The sequence below is a fragment of the Pristiophorus japonicus genome, chromosome 3, assembly GCF_044704955.1.
Source record: "Pristiophorus japonicus isolate sPriJap1 chromosome 3, sPriJap1.hap1, whole genome shotgun sequence".
Classification (NCBI taxonomy): domain Eukaryota; kingdom Metazoa; phylum Chordata; class Chondrichthyes; family Pristiophoridae; genus Pristiophorus; species Pristiophorus japonicus.
In genome coordinates, this window is record NC_091979.1 from 42796229 (window position 1) to 42816064 (window position 19836).

Here is a 19836-nt window from a genome sequence, read left to right on the forward strand (position 1 = left end):
AATGTGAAGCATCTTTGGATGTTCTTCTATGTTAAAGGCATTATATGAATGCATATTGTTCTCAAGGAGTACAGTCAGATTTGGGGGGGGGGGGGCACGAGCTGCTGGGGATGAAAGAACACAAGAAATAAGAGCAGGAGTAGACCACCTGGCCTCTCAAGCCTGCTCCGCCATTTAATAAGATCATGGTTCTGAACAATCCAGTGTTTGAACCCAACCATAACTACATTGACGAACTGGATACCAAAACATCACGAGTACCAAATTTGCTGATGATGCTAAAAGAGGGACAACAGCAGGGATCAAGGATACAGAGCTGTCAGCGCACTGCAGGCAATTACAACACACACTCCCGAGAGGGAGCCTCAGCTGCCAGTGAGCAGCACGTACCCAAATTCCGAATATGTGCTCCTGGTGGATGAAAGCAGAATGATTATTCTACTCTTTCCCTCGAGGGAATGGTTTAAGTATGCAGTGATCTATAATGTCAAGCGTGAATAAAGGGCTTCGTCCCAATATTGATTCCTCCTAATTGTCACACCCAATGGGATGTGTTGAAGCAATTAAATAGCCAAACACTCGAGTGACAAATCTGCAGAGGTTACACTACAGTTTTTTTAATGCACTCGCCAGACACTGAATAGTGCATTCAATTCTGGTCAGCACAAACACAAATGTACAATGGAATGGGTAAAGAGAAGAGCAAGAATGATTGCAAGCGTAAAGAGGATGAGCTATATGGAAAACACAATACAGAGGTTTAAGCTCTGAAATCTTGGAAGGTGGTGATTAATGGAGCAGATTTAATAATTGTATATAAAATATTAATGGGCACATAAAATTAGATCAAAATAAGGAAAGACCAAGAGAACAAATTTAGATTTAAAAGAACATTTGAATATAAAAACAGATTATTAGCAAGAAATTATTTACTCAAGGAATCATATTTTTTAGCACAACCTGCCAGACATTAGGGATGTTGAAAGAGTTTGATGCTAAAATGAAAATTAGGGCATTAGAAATTCATTCTTCAAATGGCCATTTTTGACCTCTTAATCATTCCAAGAATCATGGCTCACATTACTCATTGCATATACCTGCCTGCACTCACTGCAGATTTAAAACTTCTATATAGAAAAGTATATAGTCAATCCTGGTCACAGTACCAATGGAAAGTGTATTTTGAAAAATACTGGAACACTAACACAAAATTTATAAACCAGATTCAGGGAGCTGCAACTGTTCAGCGTGCAAAAATAGCTCATCTTTAACAAATTGCAACTTCTGATAGGACCTGTTTGTTTACAGCAAACTCACCTGCTGCTCATAGAAGGCTTTGAGAGCCTTTTTCACTACAAAGACTTTTGGAGAACGGATTGGAAGCAACTTAATTTCAGCCGCTGTGAGCGAGCTCAGGTCACCGATGGTCTTGATGTTTTTAGCTCTTACAAGCTGGCCCAGACCTCTGGCCCTATTAGAAGGAACAAAACCAGGTCATTCAGCATAGATGTAGAGGCAGCAATTTACATTGAATTATTTTGGTCGTGATGGTACAATTTAATATTGAACAAAAATGTAATTACAGGCACTCCCCATGTAAAACTTCCATTTAAAAACTAGAGTTCAAGAGCAAAATTTTAAATTGATTTTATACTTTAAAACACCGGGCAACTAAATGAATCATAAACGAGTGCCTTTACTCACCACATGTTAGAGGCAAGTTGAGGTAGAATGGTTTCTACTGGTGAAGAGCAGTTGACCAGTGCAGGATACACATGTGCTGTGGACAATGCCACTGGCTCTTTGCTCATTTCAGAGATCTTGGGAGAAATTTAAAAAAAAACTTACATTAAAACCAATATCTTACCACTTTTTAAAAAAAAAGATAGGTTTTGTATCCAAAACTACATGCTGTTTAAATGTACTGTTACTGATATGCCACCAGGAAGGGTAGAATTACTCCACCCAGAAAGCTTCTTTCCCATTCATTTTCTACATTCCTGCTAAAGGCAATCGGATTCAATTCTAAAACTGCTGCTTTCAGCTGCAACCCGCACAAGTGACCCAAAGTGATCTCTTGTGTCGTTTATTTCCTTACTAATTAATAATCTTGTCCTGGTCAATATTTATTCCTCAATCAACATAACAAAAACAGATAATCTGGTAGTCATCACATTGCTGTTTGTGGGAGCTTGCTGTGCTCAAATTGGGTGCCACATTTCCTGTATTACAAGTGAACTTCATTGGCTGTAAAGCGTTGGGACGCCCCGAGATCGTGAAAGGCTCTATGTAAATACAAGTCTTTGTTACGAAAAACTGTGTACTCCCACCTGCATAACATTTCCCGACGCCATCCCTGACCCAGCTCATCTGCTGCTGAAATCTTCATCCAAGCCTTTGTTATCTCTAGACTTGACTATTCCAATGCTCTCCTGGCCAGCCTCCCATCTTCCACTCTACATTGACTTAAATCATCCAAAACTCTGCGGGCTAACTCGCACCAAGTCCCATTACTCCTTTGCTTGCTGATCTACATTGGATCCTGGTCCCTCAACGACTAGTTTTAAAATTTGCATTCTCATTTTCAAACACATCTATGGCCTCGCCCCTCCCTATCTCTGTAACCACCTCCAGCCCAACAACCCTCAGATTTCTGCGCTCATCCAATTCTGGCCTCTTGCGCATCCCCATTGTGTTACCATTGGCGGCCGTGCCTTCAGCTGCCTAGGCCCCAAGTTCTGGAATTCCCTCACTAAACATCTCTATCCACCTTCAAGACGCTCCTTAAAATCTACCTCTTTGACCAAGCTTTTGGTCATGTCTTAATATCTCCTAATGTGGCTTGGTGACAAATTTTGTCTGATAATGCTCCGGTGAAGCGCCTTGGAATGCTTTACTACATTAAAGGTGCTATATAAATACAAGTTGTTTTAGTTGAAAGTGTAAGAATGTGAACAGCATTGCGAGGACAGAATTGGGCTCAAATGTGATTCCCTTACAGTGTTAACTAAAATGTCTAGGCTTGCACTTAACGGCTGCTTGTGCGAGGTACCCGAGGGCAATTGGAACCCTTGGAATTGTACAGCATATGGTCAAATGGTTAAAGACGAGATGGCAAAAGGGGAGGGAAAAAAAATCTTTACGTAATGTTTACATAACATATGGCGCACACTGATCACAAAATAAAACTTCTTGGTACCTGGTTGCCTTCAACTTACCAAACATTTCTTTGAACTTTTATAGCCAGAGCTGCGAGTAGTCGGAGACAGGAAACCCTTAGTCGGGGTGGTGTTGTACTGAGGGAATTAAAAAATATGAAATGGATAAGTTAAATATAATAACCTTAATGTTATAATACCCACCCCTTCAAATATACATTTAGCATGGTTAGGTTAGTTGAGGGATAAATACTGGCTAGAACACAGGGGAAAATTCCCTGCTCCTCTTTGAATAGTGCCATGGGCTCTTTTGCCCCCATCCGAGGGAGCAGGCAGAGCCTCGGTTTAACGTTTCATCTGGAAGATGGCACCTTCGAATGTACTCCCTTGCTACTGCACTGAAGAGTCAACCGGGATTATTTGCTCAAGTCTCTGGAGTGAAATCACAACCTACTGACTCTGAAGTGAAAGTGTTACCACCACCAGAGCGAACGCCCTGTTTTTCTGTTGGAAGGCTAATCCATGAAATGCAATGAGTTGCCAGCCTGTACAGTGAGCTTTGCAAGAAACGGATAAAATACTTTTGAATAAACAGACGTGAGGGGGACACAGGCTCAATGTAAAAGGGCTGAAAAATAGGCCTGGAAATCTGTGAGGACGGCAAGCATTAAAGGACAGAAAACAAAGGGGAGACACAAAAAAAAATTAATTTGTAGAAAAACGCTAAAACGAGCTATTTCATTTCAATGATCTTACTTCTACCATATGCTGTTAAGTGATTCATGTAGAAAGTAATCGTACTAATAAAACATAATTTCAAATTATTCCAACCTTGGGATAAAAGTTCATCTACACTGTGCTCTGTAGTTGCACTATTGATTTAAAAATCGGAATCAAGACTGGTGGATGGAGTCATCAAGAGGGAGTTACTGGGGCAATACCAGATTATGATTTAAAACAGGCCAACAGTGTCAGCTGTGGTTCAGTGGGTAGCATTCTTGCCCGAGTCAGAAGGTTGTGGGTTAAAGTCCCACTACAGGGACTTTAGCACAAAAATCTAGGCTGACAGTCCAGTGCAGTGCTGAGGAAGTCCTGCTCTGTTAGAGGTGCTGTCTTTTGGAGGAGACATTAAACAGAGGTCCCATCTGCTCGCTCATGTGGATCCCATGGCACTATTTCGAAGAGCAGGGGAGTTATCCCCGGTGTCTTGGCCAATATTTATCCCTCAATCAACATAACAAAAACAGATTATCTGGTCATTATCACATTGCTGTTTGCGGGAGCTGGCTGTGCGCAAATTGGCTGCCGCATTTCCCACATTACAAGTGTCTAAACTCCAAAAGTACTTCATTGGCTGTAAAGTGCTTTGAGACGTCCGGTGGTCATGAAAGGCACCATATGAATGCAAGTCTTTCTTTAATGTGTACCCACATTCAAAAAATCCATCTCCTGGCTCATTAGCCTTATTTCAATTCCTTATAAAATAATGGAATTAATCAAGAGTAAACATGGAGTACCTACGCAGTAATAACTAGAGTAATTAGCCATCAGCACACGCCTTCAAAAGGGGAAGATTCAGCCGGACAAAACTTGTTGGTTAGAAGGTCTAAAGATGGTGGTTTGATTGCTTTAAGTGACAACCCAAGTGGACCGTGGAAAATTCCTAGATTTCCAACAAATCAGTAAGTTCCACACATAAGGCCATTAAGCTTAAAACTGTACGGATTAAGGAAAGAACCTGCATTTATATAGCATCTTTAATGTGTTTGGGATGTCTGAAAGCACGGCTTGAAACCAATCATTGCTGCTATGTAGGCAACTGGGTAGCCAATTTGTGCATCACAAGGCCCACACGCAGCAGTGAGCTAAGTGACCAGTTATTGTGTTTTAGTGTTGCTTGCAGAATAAATGCTGGCCAGGACACCAGAACTTCCTTGCTCTTCAAATAGTGTCATGCATCTTTTACATCCACCTGAACAGCAGACAGGTGTTGGTTAACATCTCATCCCAAAATGGCACTTGTAACCATGTAGCATTCCCTCAGTACTGCACTGAAGTGTTTAGGCTAATGAGAGGCTTGAACCATCTAACTCAAAGTGCTACCATTAAGCCAAGCTGGTTCAGGGTAAATCTCGAGAACATAGAAGAAATTGGTTGAAACTTGTTAGTTATGTCGGGGTGGTGGAAGTACTGAGTGGGGTGCTCTAGGGCCAAGTGTTGGGAGGAACCACTACGGTTTCTAATTTAGATAATATTTCAGAAACACACTGCAAATTAATCAACTTTACAAATGATTCCAAACTAGGAATGGCAGCTGTTTTGAAGGAGGTAGTTCAGAAACTACAGAATGAGCTGGAAACAATATTCTTCTGGGCAGAACAATCCAAGACGAAATGTAAATACAGACAAGTGTAAAGTACTGCAAATGATGGGGGTGGTGTGGGATGGGAGAGACGGTTGGATCTTTCTGGATGGATGAATTAAGGCGGGACAGAGTAACTTCTTTATCTGGAACTATCTTATAGACTTGTGATGTGAATGAGAATGCACCTTACCTTGGATTGAACATTGGACCGATTATAACCATTTGAAGCAGAGTGATTTAACCCAGGAGAACTTCCCGAAGAAGAAGAAGAATGGGATCGCACTACTGGGCTACGGCGATCAATGTCATCTGCTAATCCTTCCCGATGAATTGGATCTGCAAATGAAACGCGACGGATCTACGGAAAACAAATGAAAATTCTTTTTTTTTTTTACATGGGATTCAATTTTGGAATCTTCAATCAATATCATAGGAGTCAGAGTCTGCGATTCCATTAGACTTTCTGGAAAACGAATGGCTTTACCTAGAATATACAAAGGGGCTGCTATATTCACTATAATTAGGGCCACTGGTTTACAAAGGCTGCAGAAGTCAAATTCTGTTTTTAGGATGAAATTGCAGAATTTTTACCTGTGTCTTGGGGGAAAATTGCATTCCACAATTGTAATGGGGGTCTCCGAGGAGTAGAGCTGGAAGTTCAAAAACCAATCTGACTGACTGCTAGACTCCGATAATCCAACGCCTGTACCACACAGGACCGTTAGTACAGCAAGATACACTCAGTGACTGATCAACTAGGTTGCATTGCCAAAGGAACCCGGTGTTGAGTTTCTGGGTCTGTGCCAATTAACGCTTTCACTCCTAAGTTCTGAAAGATTCGACTTCACCCTGGTTGGTGACAGTAATATTTGGGCTCTGGGTAGAAGACGCGATCGCCACGTGTCAACCCGTTGGACCTGGGCTCTAGGCTGGCTTGTCCACCCGGTGTGACGCGTGTGCTCGGCTCGTCTGGTGGAGGTTCCCAAGCTTCTTACCGAATGCATCTACAACCCAAGTCTTTGAAAGACCCCTCCTTATACTACTACTTCCCAGAAAAGTCTATGGAGACCAGTTAACCCAATCACCGACTTGCATTTGAAACCTTCCTGTCCAATTACAGGGTTGGCATGTTTTCTTAGGCGGTCCCTTGTATCGAGGATGACTCGCTTCCATTCCAAAAAGGGATGTATCTAATCACAGAAAGTTACAGCACGGAATGAGACCATTTCAGTCCATCGTGTCCATGCCGGCCAACAAGGAGCAGCACCGGGACGGGGGAGCGGCACCGAGGCGGGGGAGCGGCGAGGGAGCAGCAAATGAGGGTACCCGACCCAGAAGAACCGAGGGGCCCAGGCACACACTACGATGTGTGCGCGCACTAGGTCTGTGCAGCAGAGCAGGGGTCCAGTCGTCCTGGTTAACCCTTGCCACTGGATAAAGGCCATTGTTCTGTCAAGCCCGTGTGGTGGCACAGACACCACGTTAAAAAAAATCCACACACACACACGCATCTTCCACCCTTGGATTCAGGACTGGAATATCTGGTCCTTCATTGAAACATTTGTGAACTCATTCCTTTTGGTATGGAAACAAGTCATCCTCGTTCGAGGGACCGCCTATGATGATGAGGTGGAGATGATGACATTGATATTTTCCATGATGCTTTGGAAGGTCTGGTAGAGCTCCTTGGGGGCAAGCTGCAGCTCCAACCACGCAGGCGATTTTAGTATTATTTACAAACTTCTTAATCATACTCCCTATATTCAAGTCGAGATCATTGATGTACACCACAAAAAGCAAGGGACCTAGTACTGAGCCCTGCGGAACCCCACTGGAAACAGCCTTCCAGTCACAAAAACATTAACCATTACCCTCTGCTTCCTGCCTAATGACTCTGCCCGCCCTGGTCAGGTCCTCATATCATGACACCTTCTGTTTTGACCATCAAGACTCATATCTGGGGTAGCTATGGCAACACAAATGGAACATGTCTCCATGTATAGAGATGTGGTGTCCTTGCCATTTGCCTATGTTTTTAATTCCCTGCAGCTATCATAACATTCCACACAGTGGCAGCCACACATGACCTTGCTTCCCAGGTTAGCTGTCTGCTGTTTGTGTGCCAGGAAGGCTGCTATCTGTAATTTGGCCATGTTAAGGCCCAACGCTAATGTTACTTCCATTACTGCTTCTACCCAGGGCATATTACACTAGTTTTAAAAACATGATTATTCAAGCTTCATTGTGCATAGTGCATCAGTTACATAATAAAAACAATACAAACTTGAGACTACAACTAATGATACGCATTTCATTTAGTCCAATTAGTTAGTAGAGAGATTCAAGTGAAGATTTCCCTCCCCTTACCTACACCAGAGAGGTGCGCAAGTCATTGGAAGTGGGGGATTTCCTCCACCTCAGTGCAAGCCAATACCATGATGGGGAAAGGAGGTTCCAGCTGGAGAAGCAGCACAGGGTTCAACAGTGCTTGGCAGTTTTAGCTGGTTAAATTCCAGCAGTTCTCTTATTCACTAAATATATTCAAAAAGGAGTTAAATGTAGTCCTTACTACTAGGGGGATCAAGGGGTATGGCGAGAAAGCAGGAATGGGTACTGAAGTTGCATGTTCAGCCATGAACTCATTGAATGGCGGTGCAGGCTCGAAGGGCCGAATGGCTTACTCCTGCATATATTTTCTATGTTTCACATGTGGGCTGTAAGCGTTGGATCTGCCAACGTGCTCTCTGGACTTGGGCAAGTGGGGAAGAATGAGTGCAAACTATATAGGGCAAACAAATTCTACAGGTGTACATTTTCAATAACGTAGTTCATATTCATAGACTCAAACATGGTGATGGTTTCCACAGGTCAGTTCAGTCACACAATTGACCAAGAGTAAAAAATGAACCATTCTGCCCAGTTTGTTTTCTCTGACAACCAAAATAAAATGGCCTTTCAGCAGTATTTATGTGCGAACTTCAAGTGTGTCAGCAGACTATTCGACATCAAGGGCAACACAGCTAAGCCTCATCCTATTGTTACCCAACATCCACATATATACACACTTCAAGCAAATGTCTATGGGATAACATGACGACTGATATTCCATTCTAACCCAAGGAGCTGATGTCAACTGTAGCAACATCAGCAGCACGATGCCCAAGAGCAGCCAATTCAGCATAGACCAAGAGTCTAACTTATGACCTTCATGGTCTGTATTGTTCAGCTACTCATTAAATGTGCATATATACTTTTCTAAACTAAAATAGATTTATTTTATAGTACCTTATTCACCGGAGATGGAGAATCGTTCTCACACGCTCGTTTAATTCCTTTCTTGAGGATACTTGTAGAAGGTGATGCTGTAGGTGACCACACACAGCATGCCTGCATTTCAGAAGGACTGTGTATTGAGCCCATCAGAAATGTGGCATCATAATTTTTAGTCTTTTGTGGCGATTCCAAGAGGTGCTCTGAAGCATGCTCAACTACATTACTGTCTGGTATCATAGGTGTGGGGAGATCATTTTTGGGGGATAACTCCGCCTTCTGCAACTGCAACTGCACCGCAGAAGGTGGTGCTTCATTTCCATCAGATTTTGCATCATTAAACTGCTCTGTAGTTACTGGCTCATCCTGTACAGCCTTGTCAAATGGGGCTGAAACACTTGTCCCTCTCATCTGATCAAGTCCAGCCTCTACAGTGGTCACTTGGTCACTTGGGGCAGAAACACTTGTGCTGCTCGTTTGATCTTGGTCCCATTCATAGCCAGCTCCTTGTGTTTCTTTGCTTTCTAACTGTTCACCCATCAGGGCAGCAGACTCACCAGCATCATCAGTCACTAGTTCACCTTCTGATGTTGACACTTCTACAGTACCATCAGCCTCTTCCATTCGTTCCACTTGCCCACTCTCAGCATAATTTGGAGTTTCCCCCATTTTCTGCTCCATGGAAGATTCCTCTGCTTTCTGCTCTGTGACAGGCTCCCCCGCTTTTTGCTCCACAGCAATCTGCTCCGTGGATGACTCCTCCGCTTTCAGCTCCGTGGATGACTCCTCCGCTTTCAGCTCCGTGGATGACTCCTCCGCTTTCAGCTCCGTGACAGGCGCCCCCGCTTTCAGTTCCGTGACAGGTGCCCCCGCTTTCAGCTCCGTGACAGGCGCCCCCGCTTTCAGCTCCGTGACAGGCGCCCCCGCTTTCAGCTCCGTGACAGGCCCCCCCGCTTTCAGCTCCGCGACAGGCCCCCCCGCTTTCAGCTCCGCGACAGGCCCCCCCGCTTTCAGCTCCGCGACAGGCCCCCCCGCTTTCAGCTCTGTGACAGGCTCCCCGGCTTTCTGCTGTGTGACAGGCTCCCCGGCTTTCAGCTCCGCGACAGGCCCCCCGGCTTTCAGCTCTGCGACAGGCCCCCCCGCTTTCAGCTCCTCGACAGGCTCCCCGGCTTTCAGCTGCGCGGCAGTCTGCTCCGTGGAAGACTCCCCTGCTTTCTGCTCAGTGGAAGACTCCCCTGCTTTCTGCTGTGTGACAGGCTCCCCTGCTTTCTGCTTCGCAGCAGTCTGCTCAGTGGAAGAGTCCCCTGCTTTCTGCTCTGTGACAGTTTCGATCCTTGGAATGATTTTTTCTTCAGTTGAATCCACCTCGGATGCAACAGAACTAAGGGAAGGACCGAAAAAGTGTGTTTTGCTATTCTCGGTCAAGGGTGTGCTAAACGCACATGGTCCATCATTTACAGAGTCATTAAACTTGGGACTTTCCAACAAACTTTCTGCAGTAGCATATAATGAAGAGCTCAGGTGTGGAGAATGCTCTTTCTGATCATCAGATTGTGGCTCTTGTTTGGTGGAACTCTCTTTGCTTTCCACCCGTGACTTCTCAAGCTGTTGTGAAGAGTCTTTGCAACAATCACAGTTTTTAGTTTTTCTGGTCCTTTTACTCCTCACATGACACTCCAACTGCTGGCTCTTCTTGACTGAAAGCTGCACATCCAAAAGATTTGAGCAATCACTAGTTGACACATCAATCGTTGAAGCCCCTGCCTCATAAGGCAAGGGTTCAACATGGACAATTGCGCAGGCTTCTTCAGTTTTGCCCTGTCCTGAATAAAGTTCAGTTTTTACACTTTCAACAGTTTGAGGTAGTTTTGTGTCGTGTGCTATGCTGTGTACTTTGGAGTCCTTGTCCACATTTGGTTCTTCAACTGAAGTCTGAACCACTGTAGACGTCTGTGCAGCAGTATTTATTTCATTCAGATTTTCTGCATCTGCCACTTGTGTCGCCACTGCATCTTCTTGCTTATTTTCAATCTCCATTACATTTTCCTTTTCTTTCTCGGAACACTTCCTCTTTGCAGTTTCATTTTGTGAGCACAGTTGGTCACCACGAGCCGATTCATGTTCCATCACTACTTTGGCCTTGCTGTCCTCGAGGGATGGCTCTCTGGTCTTCGTTTTCCCCTTGGGCGCTCTCCTTTTCTTTGCACCATCCTGAAGTTTAGAGTTGCCTTCAGAACTCTCTGATTCAGTCAAGTCACTGCAGCTGTTGTTCTCTGCTTCAGATAAGCCTCGTGATGCCCTACGAGTCTGATAGCGAGTACGGCTTTTGTCAGCAGCAGGGGTAGCTTTGATGGCATCAGAGTTCTGAGAATCAGTTTTTAAAGCACTGTTCTTTTCAGTTGCTGACTTGCCGGATGAACCTCTAGCATTGTTCTCTTTTCCCTTTGCAAGCTCTTCATTCTGAGACTTACTCGGAAGAGGCTCATCTTTCGCATCTTGCGATCTTTTCCCCAGTTTATTATCCTCTCTTTTTTCCTTGCTGTCGGTCAGACCAGTCACCGCCACTTCTAAGTGCTTCCTAGAAGAACGCCGCAGTGTTTTATTTGACAGAATTTTAGAAGTTTGTTCATCACTCTCTTCTTGGATGCTTAAAGCACCTTCTGAAGCAGCTTTCTCTTTTGAGATCACAGCAGTAGCTGCAGACTTTTTCTCTCTATTAGGAGTACTGCCTTTTGTCTGCTTGACAACAGTCTGAACCTTAGAATCTTGGCTGCAGTCAGCTTTCTGCAGATCAGTTTTGCTTTCATTAGGAAGGTCTCTATCATTGGTTGAAGAATTTTCTTTTGCATCAGATGACTCACCTCCAGAACTCTTGGTACTTTTGGGCGACTTGGTGCGTTTAGTTAGTTTTTCTACGACTGGCTCTTCAGTTTTATTTTGCCTGCGTCTACCTCGCTTCCCCCCGGCAATGGAGATATTAACAGATCCAGTTTTTTTAGTACTCGAGCCGACTTCCTGGCAAACTTTATCCACCTCAAGCTGTGGAGCATCTTCCACCTCCATCGCTTCGTCTTGCTGAGAAACAAAAACTTCGGCAGCCGCTTGTGTAAATTTACCTACAGGCGATTTACTGAAGGAACACTGGGCAGAGGGATCAAACTTCTCCAGAGTAATAAATGACTGTCGTCTGCTGCTGGATTTTTGGGGTGTCCCAGAGATAACGTCAGAGGAGGTGGAGCTGCCGCTGACATCTGCACTGCCGACCCCTGATTCAGCAGCACCACCACTGCAGTTTGACATAGATTCAGCCGCCATATTCCTCGCTTCCTCCTGGCTGTCATCGCAAGTAGGATCTTTGGAATCTTCAGTGATTTGTTCAGTTCTACTTCCCTCGTGACTGGCACATTCCTGGTCAGTTCTTCGATCCAACAATTCACCTTCACTGCTCGTCTCCATTGCAACCTGGGTATCAAGTTCATTTTCAGTTTCCAGATTTTCATCCTGAAAAAAATATATTTCTGAATGTTACAATTGACAAAGTACGAGAAATCCAGACCTTGCTTTCCAAAACAGATGTGCTCATTACAGTGTAAAATTTAAGCACACACTTGAGATTGAACACTTATCGTCCATTGCCAGCATCGAGGTTAGTGCAGCCAAATATATATATATAAATAAAGCATTCTTTTACACTCTGCAATCCCCTGAATTCAGAAAAATGCCCCTTATTGTTCCAGGCACAAATAGTTGCTTGGCAAGATTCACAAACCTATACTGCAGCATCCTGGTAGGCACATGCTTTAGCATTTTGTGAATTTAAGCCAGAGACCCATCCCCACAAGTGCTTCCGTCCGAGGTCATCATTAAACCATTATCTGGCCTGAGAAAGAGCAGCATTCACATCTCAATGGAATGAATGTACATGAATAATCTCCACAACCTAATTAACTGACTTCAATAAATTCACCAAGCCGCTTTTTAATAATACTAAATACGCAGGGCAGTTTGTTAGAGCATTAATTCAACCACATTTGAGCAGTGGGACGTAGGTTCGTATCCCCATCCACGTCGATATGAGAGACAATTTGAAAAGAAAAAGGACAGGAGTTCTCTTTGGGTCTTTCCCACGAATCTCTTGGTGACCAGTTTCAGAGTCTCAGAGTGGGCTGTCCTGTTGAACATGAAGGTTAAGGCCCAAGGTATTGAAAGTGGATTAAAAAAAAAGGCTTTAATACGTGGGCAGACTGCAATAGCCTGCCGAATCTTTCACGGTGGCATATCTACCTCCAGACCAAAGTTAATACTGATAAATCCATCACGAGCACCATTCCTAAAATTACCGTGCGTTTTCTTGTGGCCTTGCAGATAAATTGCTTGCAAAACAATTTTGTTAAAACCTGCAAGGTAATGACCAATGTTCCCTCTTATTTATTTTTGGTGCGTGCTCCTTTAACTGGCTGCGCAGCTCATTCAGATTTTTGCGCACGTGCGGTTTCTCCCATATAAAAGCCGATGAGTGACCTGTGCGGGACCTCTAGACCACTGCGCGGCCACGCTTAGCAGTGAACTTTGGTAACAACTCACCTGTGGTGGTTTTTCAGAAGTTGTGTCTGTTTCTTCAGACTCTCTTGCAGGTTTATCCCTGGAAAAAAAAATACAAAACAATTTGGTAACAGAATTCAAGTATTCAAAATGGGGCTTTTGGCTACATAAAGTTTAAAGCCTCATTAACTAGAACTTGCGAGATAAGAATGAATTCTGTTTCTTTGATTGACATGAACTGTAAGATGGGTGGGGTGGAAAATAAAAATAATTTCTGCAATGACTTCAGAGTTCCATTTTTAAAAAGTGTTCATGGGATGTGGGCGTCGCTGGCAAGGCCAGCATTTATTGCCCATGCATAATTGCACTCGAGAAAGTGGTGGTGAGCTGCCTTCTTGAACTGCTGCAGTCCGTGCAGTGAGGTACTCCCACAGTGCAATTAGGGAGGGAGTTCCAGGATTTTGACCCAGTGACAATAAAGGAACACCGATATACTTCCAAACTAGAACAATGCAAAACTGCCCAATCTATTATAGGCTCAGACTAGAGTATAATCATTGCATTTTCTGCTTTTGTAGTGTTAGTATATTTTAGGTTTTTTTATTCACCGTTTCTTTAAACAAAATGAGGTTCAACAACACCATAGTCAGGGGAACAGGAAGAAATATCAATCTGGGGGATAGCACACACTCCACAAACATATTTTTAAATCTATCATGCCCCACAATTTTGTTCACTAAAGTAAACTTTGTGCCCAAGATGTATGTGGCAAGCTTAGATAAAATATAAATATATTTTTTTTTCAATGATTATCTAATTCTATTTTGAGTATTAATACAAAGAGAAATGGGAGGAGGCTCGCATGGAGTATAAACGCCGGCATGGACCAATTGGGCCGAATGGCCGTCACACACATACACCTATCCACAACATTTCAACAAAAAGTTTTTCTAAAATAGCCCAAGAAAGAGCTGCTGAGAGTTGATCAAAGCTGTGCAATATTCTTTACACTGGGTTGCTGGAAATAGAACAGTATACCACATGGTTTGCATGATTACATTACAGACAAGACAGAGACCGAGCTTGGATGTTAATGAATTTGGTTAACATGCAAACAAAATGGGGTGACGGATAGAAAGTAAGAGAATGATCTACTTACAAACTGCCCTCCTGAGATTGTGCATACTGGGAAAATAAGTGGGAATCCTGAGACGCATCCAAATTATTGTACATTGCTGGAATGTCAGTCCTGTTTTGGGGGAAATAAATCTTAAAATGGACAAGCCCTTTTAAATGCTTCTTATAATATAAATTTGCTGTATATGTTACACTGGTTTGCAAGTCATAAAAAGCAAGTTTCATGCCAAACGGCTGGCAAAAAAAATCACTTGCATCTGTACCCATGTTTATATCGCAAAAAACTGCAAAAAATACTTAATTTATGTACTTCATTTTACAGTAACCAAAGTGCAGTTGTTAAAATAAAATGCCAGTCGAGACTTAAAAAAAACTTGACTTTTTTTTTGTATTTGGCCATGTACTAAAAAATGTATTAAAATAAATGCAACATCTATCTGCTTATTGATATTGTTGGGATCAGAGTGGGAGCACAGGTGCAGCTACAGACCTTCAATGCCAATATGTGCTCCTGTCTCATTACCATGGGTACAACTTGCCTGTAGCCATTTAAAAAAAAAAGTCTCCCACCGCCTCCTTCCCCAAAGTCCAAAGCAAAGGGGATGGTGATCTGCTATAATGGGTTCCCATCCCTTTTCTCCTCTTGGTAGCCCCTGGGAAATGAGCATCCCCTCCAGGCAATGACCACACTTGTCTCTTTAACCCACCTCTTTGTCTGCAACACCTCTTTCTGGTGCTCAGTTAGTATCCTCTGCTTCGGTTCAGGTGGTATAAACACAAAATCTACTGATTTCTCCTCCTCTAGAAGCAGCTCTCGTCGTGGTGTTTTGGGAGAAGAAAAATCCAGTTTCAACTGGAAGGAGAGAGCAAAGGGATATTTAAATCGGTCTCATCCAAACAAACAATGATTATGTAGCAGAAAGCCTTCAGACTCCACAAAACAAGAGCAGTGTCAACACACCTGTGCTAAACATCAGCTTACTGGACAATTTTAAGATTCTAAAACATAAAACTCGGTTATAGATACTTTGGTGCTTTGAAGTTCAACAATACTAGAAGATTTCACATCAATGCTAGATTACTGAACTAAAAGATCCTATCTGATAACTCATTAGCTCTCCAAAAAATACCTACCAGAACATAAAAACTGTAAGAGCATCCTGTCCCATATAAATTTTTAATACTTAAATTCTTGAAGCTGTCGCCTCGCTCACTGATCACATCAGCATGATGTTAGCAATGCTTTGACTTTAATGTCAATATTTTACACACCCAGCCTTATTCAAGTGCAAAACGTTTGTACTCAACTTACTTTGGCTGGAGTTTGAGGTGAACTCTTCTCTCTCAGTTCTTCAGCTCTAGTGAGTAATGACTCTCTTTTTCCAGCAGCATTTACTTCCACGCCACTGACTTTAGCATCTAACTGGGAATTTTCTGACTGCAAAAAAAGTACACATTTAAAAAATATATAGTCCACTGATGCAGCTGATAGCTTGCATTTAGTCATCAGCACATGTATTCTTCACCTACAGCAAAGAATTAAAAGGAGTACTATAGAGACATCAGGATGTGCTCAGCTCTTACGAATGGGTAGGCTTGACAATGATGCCATGTTTCTATTCAAGAGCTACATTTGCTTTATCCCTCTCCCTGTCTAAATATTTATTCCAGGTTAAGATATATTATCAAACAATCACCCATTGAAAAGGCAGTTTAAAAGTCACACATGATTGATGCACCTTTTAAATTCTGATATTGCCCACCACTGGGAGACAGGAAACCACCACTAGGAGATCTGCTCACGGCTAGTACCACTTACAAAAAAAGCAGACACAGCATTACACAGTGGCAAAACAAAACGCACTTTAATTTTTTTTACTTTAACGTGGGTGACACTGACAAAGCTAGCATTTATTGCCCATTTCTCGTTGCCCCAAGGTGGTGGTGGTGGGCTGCTTTCTGTATGGTGAAGCTGCTTTGATATATCCAAGTAGGTTGTCAAGTCACTTAACTGCCCTCTTAAGAGTCAACCATGGTGTGGGAACGCCATCAAATATAGGCCAAACCATGTAAGGGTAAGAGGGTTCCTGCCCTAAAAATGGACATTAGTGAACCAGTTACGTTTTTACAACAGACAGCTTCATGATCACTTTTACTGATACCAGCGCTAATTTAAAAAAAAAAATCCAAATTTTCAAACTGCCATGCTGAGGTTTGAACTGAACTGGATTACTCGTCCAGTAACATAACCACAGCACTACTGTATCCTTGCACAGGGGTTGAAAGTGCAGAAGGATAAAAAATACTTTTCATTTATATAGCGCCTTTCACAACCTCAGGACGCCCCAAAGTGCTTTACAGCCAATGAAGTACTTTACAAGTGTAGTCAGTGTTGTAATGTAGGAAATGCGGCAGCCAATTTGCACACAGCAAGTTCCCACAAACAGCAATGTGATAATGACCAGATAATCTGTTTTTTGTGATGTTGATTGAGGGATAAATATTGGCCAGGACACTGGGGATAACTCCCCTGCTCCTCTTCAAAATAGTGTCATGGGATCTTCTGAGAGGGCACCTGTTTAACGCGTCATCCAAAAGACGGCACCTCACACAGTGCAGCCCCCCCTCAGTACTGGCACTGGAGTGTCAGCCTAGATTTTTGTGCTCAAGTCTCTGGAGTGGGAGTTGAACCTACAACCTTCTGTCTCAGTATTAAATACTTTTCTCCACTATTTTGTGCTTTGTAGAATCTGCTTTCAAAGCACGGTGGTACATTTGCAGCGAGGAATGTCATAACTTGCTCACACAGCTAATGGAGGAATATTCTCAAATCCATTTGTGAAAAGCATCTAACAAAGGACATTCAACTCCTGAGTTTAGAATATTTATTTTGAATTCTTGTCTTATTATAGTATCTTGGTGCTGCGTCACAGCAGAAACATCAAGTGTGCTATACAAACTTACCAAATCTGAGTATGGTCCACTTGACTCTTCCATCAATTCTAGTGCTTCAAAACCTGGCAGGATTATGGGGGTTTTCTGCTTGACCTGATTTAATACTGTCCTGTGGCGAAGTAGCAAATGTTTTAGTGAAGTAAAAACAACTTGTCATATACACTTTAAAGGATCTCCAGAGAGAAAACCCACTGAACAATTACAATACATTACTAATTCTGAAACAACACTACATGAAAAAAAGTTAACTGTTAAAATTTAAGCTCAAAAACACATGCATTGAGAAGTTAAAATCAGAGCATTTTTTAATGAAGTGAACACAGCGATAGTCTCGAGAATAATTGGGCTCAAGGAATACACAATAAAAATCTAGCCAATGTCTTAAAGCACATTATTACAAATTTAAACAAGATTGAACAGAATGGCTCTCCCAATTCAACTGAAGCATTTCAAACCGTTTTGTCCCAATATTAAAAAAAAGGTCATGCTCACTTCATTTGCTGTGGGTATTTTAGTGCTGTGGTTTTGGCAAACGTAGCATTCCAAAACTGTGCGGTCTGGTTCCTGATCTGTCTGTTCTTGTGCAGGAAAGTAGTGCTGAGCAGCGACGACAGTTGTTCCAGCAAGTTGCTGTCATAGGGGGATGTGTAACGGGATTGCAAGCAAAGGAGAATATCCGTGTGCAGCTTCTCCAACTGAAGGATAAAGAGCAATAATTCACCCACAAAACCAATATTGCAAACAGACTATAAATCTAACCACGGCCACCACAAAAGCAGAAACAAATCCACCTTTGTTTTAAGGGTGCAGTAGATGGGAAAGGCAGAACATTTTAAATAAAACAGCAATCATTATTCAACTTAAGTGCCTGGTTACCTTGTTGCACAGATGAGTGGTGTACACCTTTGAAGTGCCATTAACTGGGCTAAAAGAAAATAAAACAACAGTAAGAAACAAAAATGCAGCGATATGAGCAATAAACAATGACAAAATCAAACACCTTTCATTATAATAAACCTAACCATGTAACTGAAGTAAAAGGGATACAGCAAGAAACGCAGAAGCACAATCCTTGAATTCAGTAAACTAAGGTAGAACGTACAATGTGAGCAGTATCAATCACTTTAGAGGAACTTGCACCCCATTTGAAACAACCAACCTCCACACACCCAAGAGTCTGAGTACTGTGATGCTATAAAACCACTTTGCAAAGTTACCCAAGGCATTCCCAATCATATGAATATGAACGTGTGTTGCATTTGCACAAAACTAATGAATAAATTGAGTATACCAGTAGTTACAAGCAGCTGAGTTTCAAAACCGCTTAAAATGTATGAAATAACTCCCAAAAAATGGCAGCTTTTAAAAGAAAATTCATTCATGGGATGTGGATGTCACTGGCAAGGCTAGCATTTATTGCCCATCCCCAATTGACCTTGAGAAAGTGTTGGTGAACCACCATTTCAAAAGGCAGTTGTGGTTCTGAAGTCACCGATCGGCCAGACCGGTAAAGGATGGCAGATTTCCTTGCCTAAAAAAGACATTAGTGAAGCAGATGAGGTTTTATGACAATCCGGTAATTTCATGTTCACCATTATGGGTACTAGCTTTTTATTACAGATTTATTTAATTAACTGAACTTAAATTCCCCAGCTGCCGTGATGGGATTTGAACTCCTGTCTCCGGATCATTAGTCCAGTAACACTACCCAACTACATCACGAAAACACGCCATTAGGCCCAGTCTGTGTTTATCATCCACATCTTTTATTCCCTTCTCCTTCATCCACTTATCTAATTTACTCAAACGTTGGCATGGTCTCTGCTTCAAGCACCAACCCCACAGCGGTACATTCCACAGCCCCACAACCTTCTGCGTAAAGAAGTTACTCCTGTGCCCTGTCCTAAATCTGTTAACTTTAATCTGGTATATGTGCCCCTTGTTCTAGGCCCCTCAATCACTAGAAACAGCTGGTTTCTTCTGCCTCTCAATTTCCAGCATCCTGTGTCAAATTATCTATAATCTCCATTATAAAAACACCCAAATTTTTCCACACGTCTTCGTATTTGTATTTCTTCACATCACATAGTATCCTAGCGAATCTGTGCTATACCAGTGCTTCAACTTCCTTCCTGCAGTGTGGAGTCCAAAACTGTACACAGTATTCTAAATGTGGTAGATCACCAGTGAAGCTCAATTTTTAAATACTGTACCTCTTACCATAAAACCCAGTATGCCATTAGCTTTTAAATTTTTTTTTTTTTATAAAAGGATTGTCTCTACTTGAGATGTTTCTTTTACAGTCGTGACCGAAATCCTTCTGCTCCTCCACATCACCCAGTTTTCCTCCAAATTATACCACCATACAATTACTGACATTTCATCTGATACTTCTTTGCTCATTCTCCC

At 42.5% G+C, this 19836-nt stretch overlaps 1 protein-coding gene across 1 annotated transcript in view; it reads right to left on the bottom strand.

The window, feature by feature from the left end:
- Positions 1-19836, bottom strand: part of rif1 (replication timing regulatory factor 1) — a 100103-nt gene that overhangs the window by 2934 nt on the left and 77333 nt on the right. Inside the window, exons 23-35 of the mRNA XM_070875320.1 lie at positions 18304-18352; positions 17920-18122; positions 17437-17536; positions 15785-15910; positions 15180-15325; positions 14495-14584; positions 13378-13435; positions 9817-12294; positions 8809-9603; positions 5714-5881; positions 3219-3296; positions 1705-1820; positions 1318-1471 (exon numbers count right to left, since the gene is read on the bottom strand). Coding sequence (XP_070731421.1) covers positions 1318-1471; positions 1705-1820; positions 3219-3296; positions 5714-5881; positions 8809-9603; positions 9817-12294; positions 13378-13435; positions 14495-14584; positions 15180-15325; positions 15785-15910; positions 17437-17536; positions 17920-18122; positions 18304-18352 — 4561 coding nt within the window. The remainder of the gene's footprint in view (positions 1-1317; positions 1472-1704; positions 1821-3218; positions 3297-5713; positions 5882-8808; positions 9604-9816; positions 12295-13377; positions 13436-14494; positions 14585-15179; positions 15326-15784; positions 15911-17436; positions 17537-17919; positions 18123-18303; positions 18353-19836) is intronic.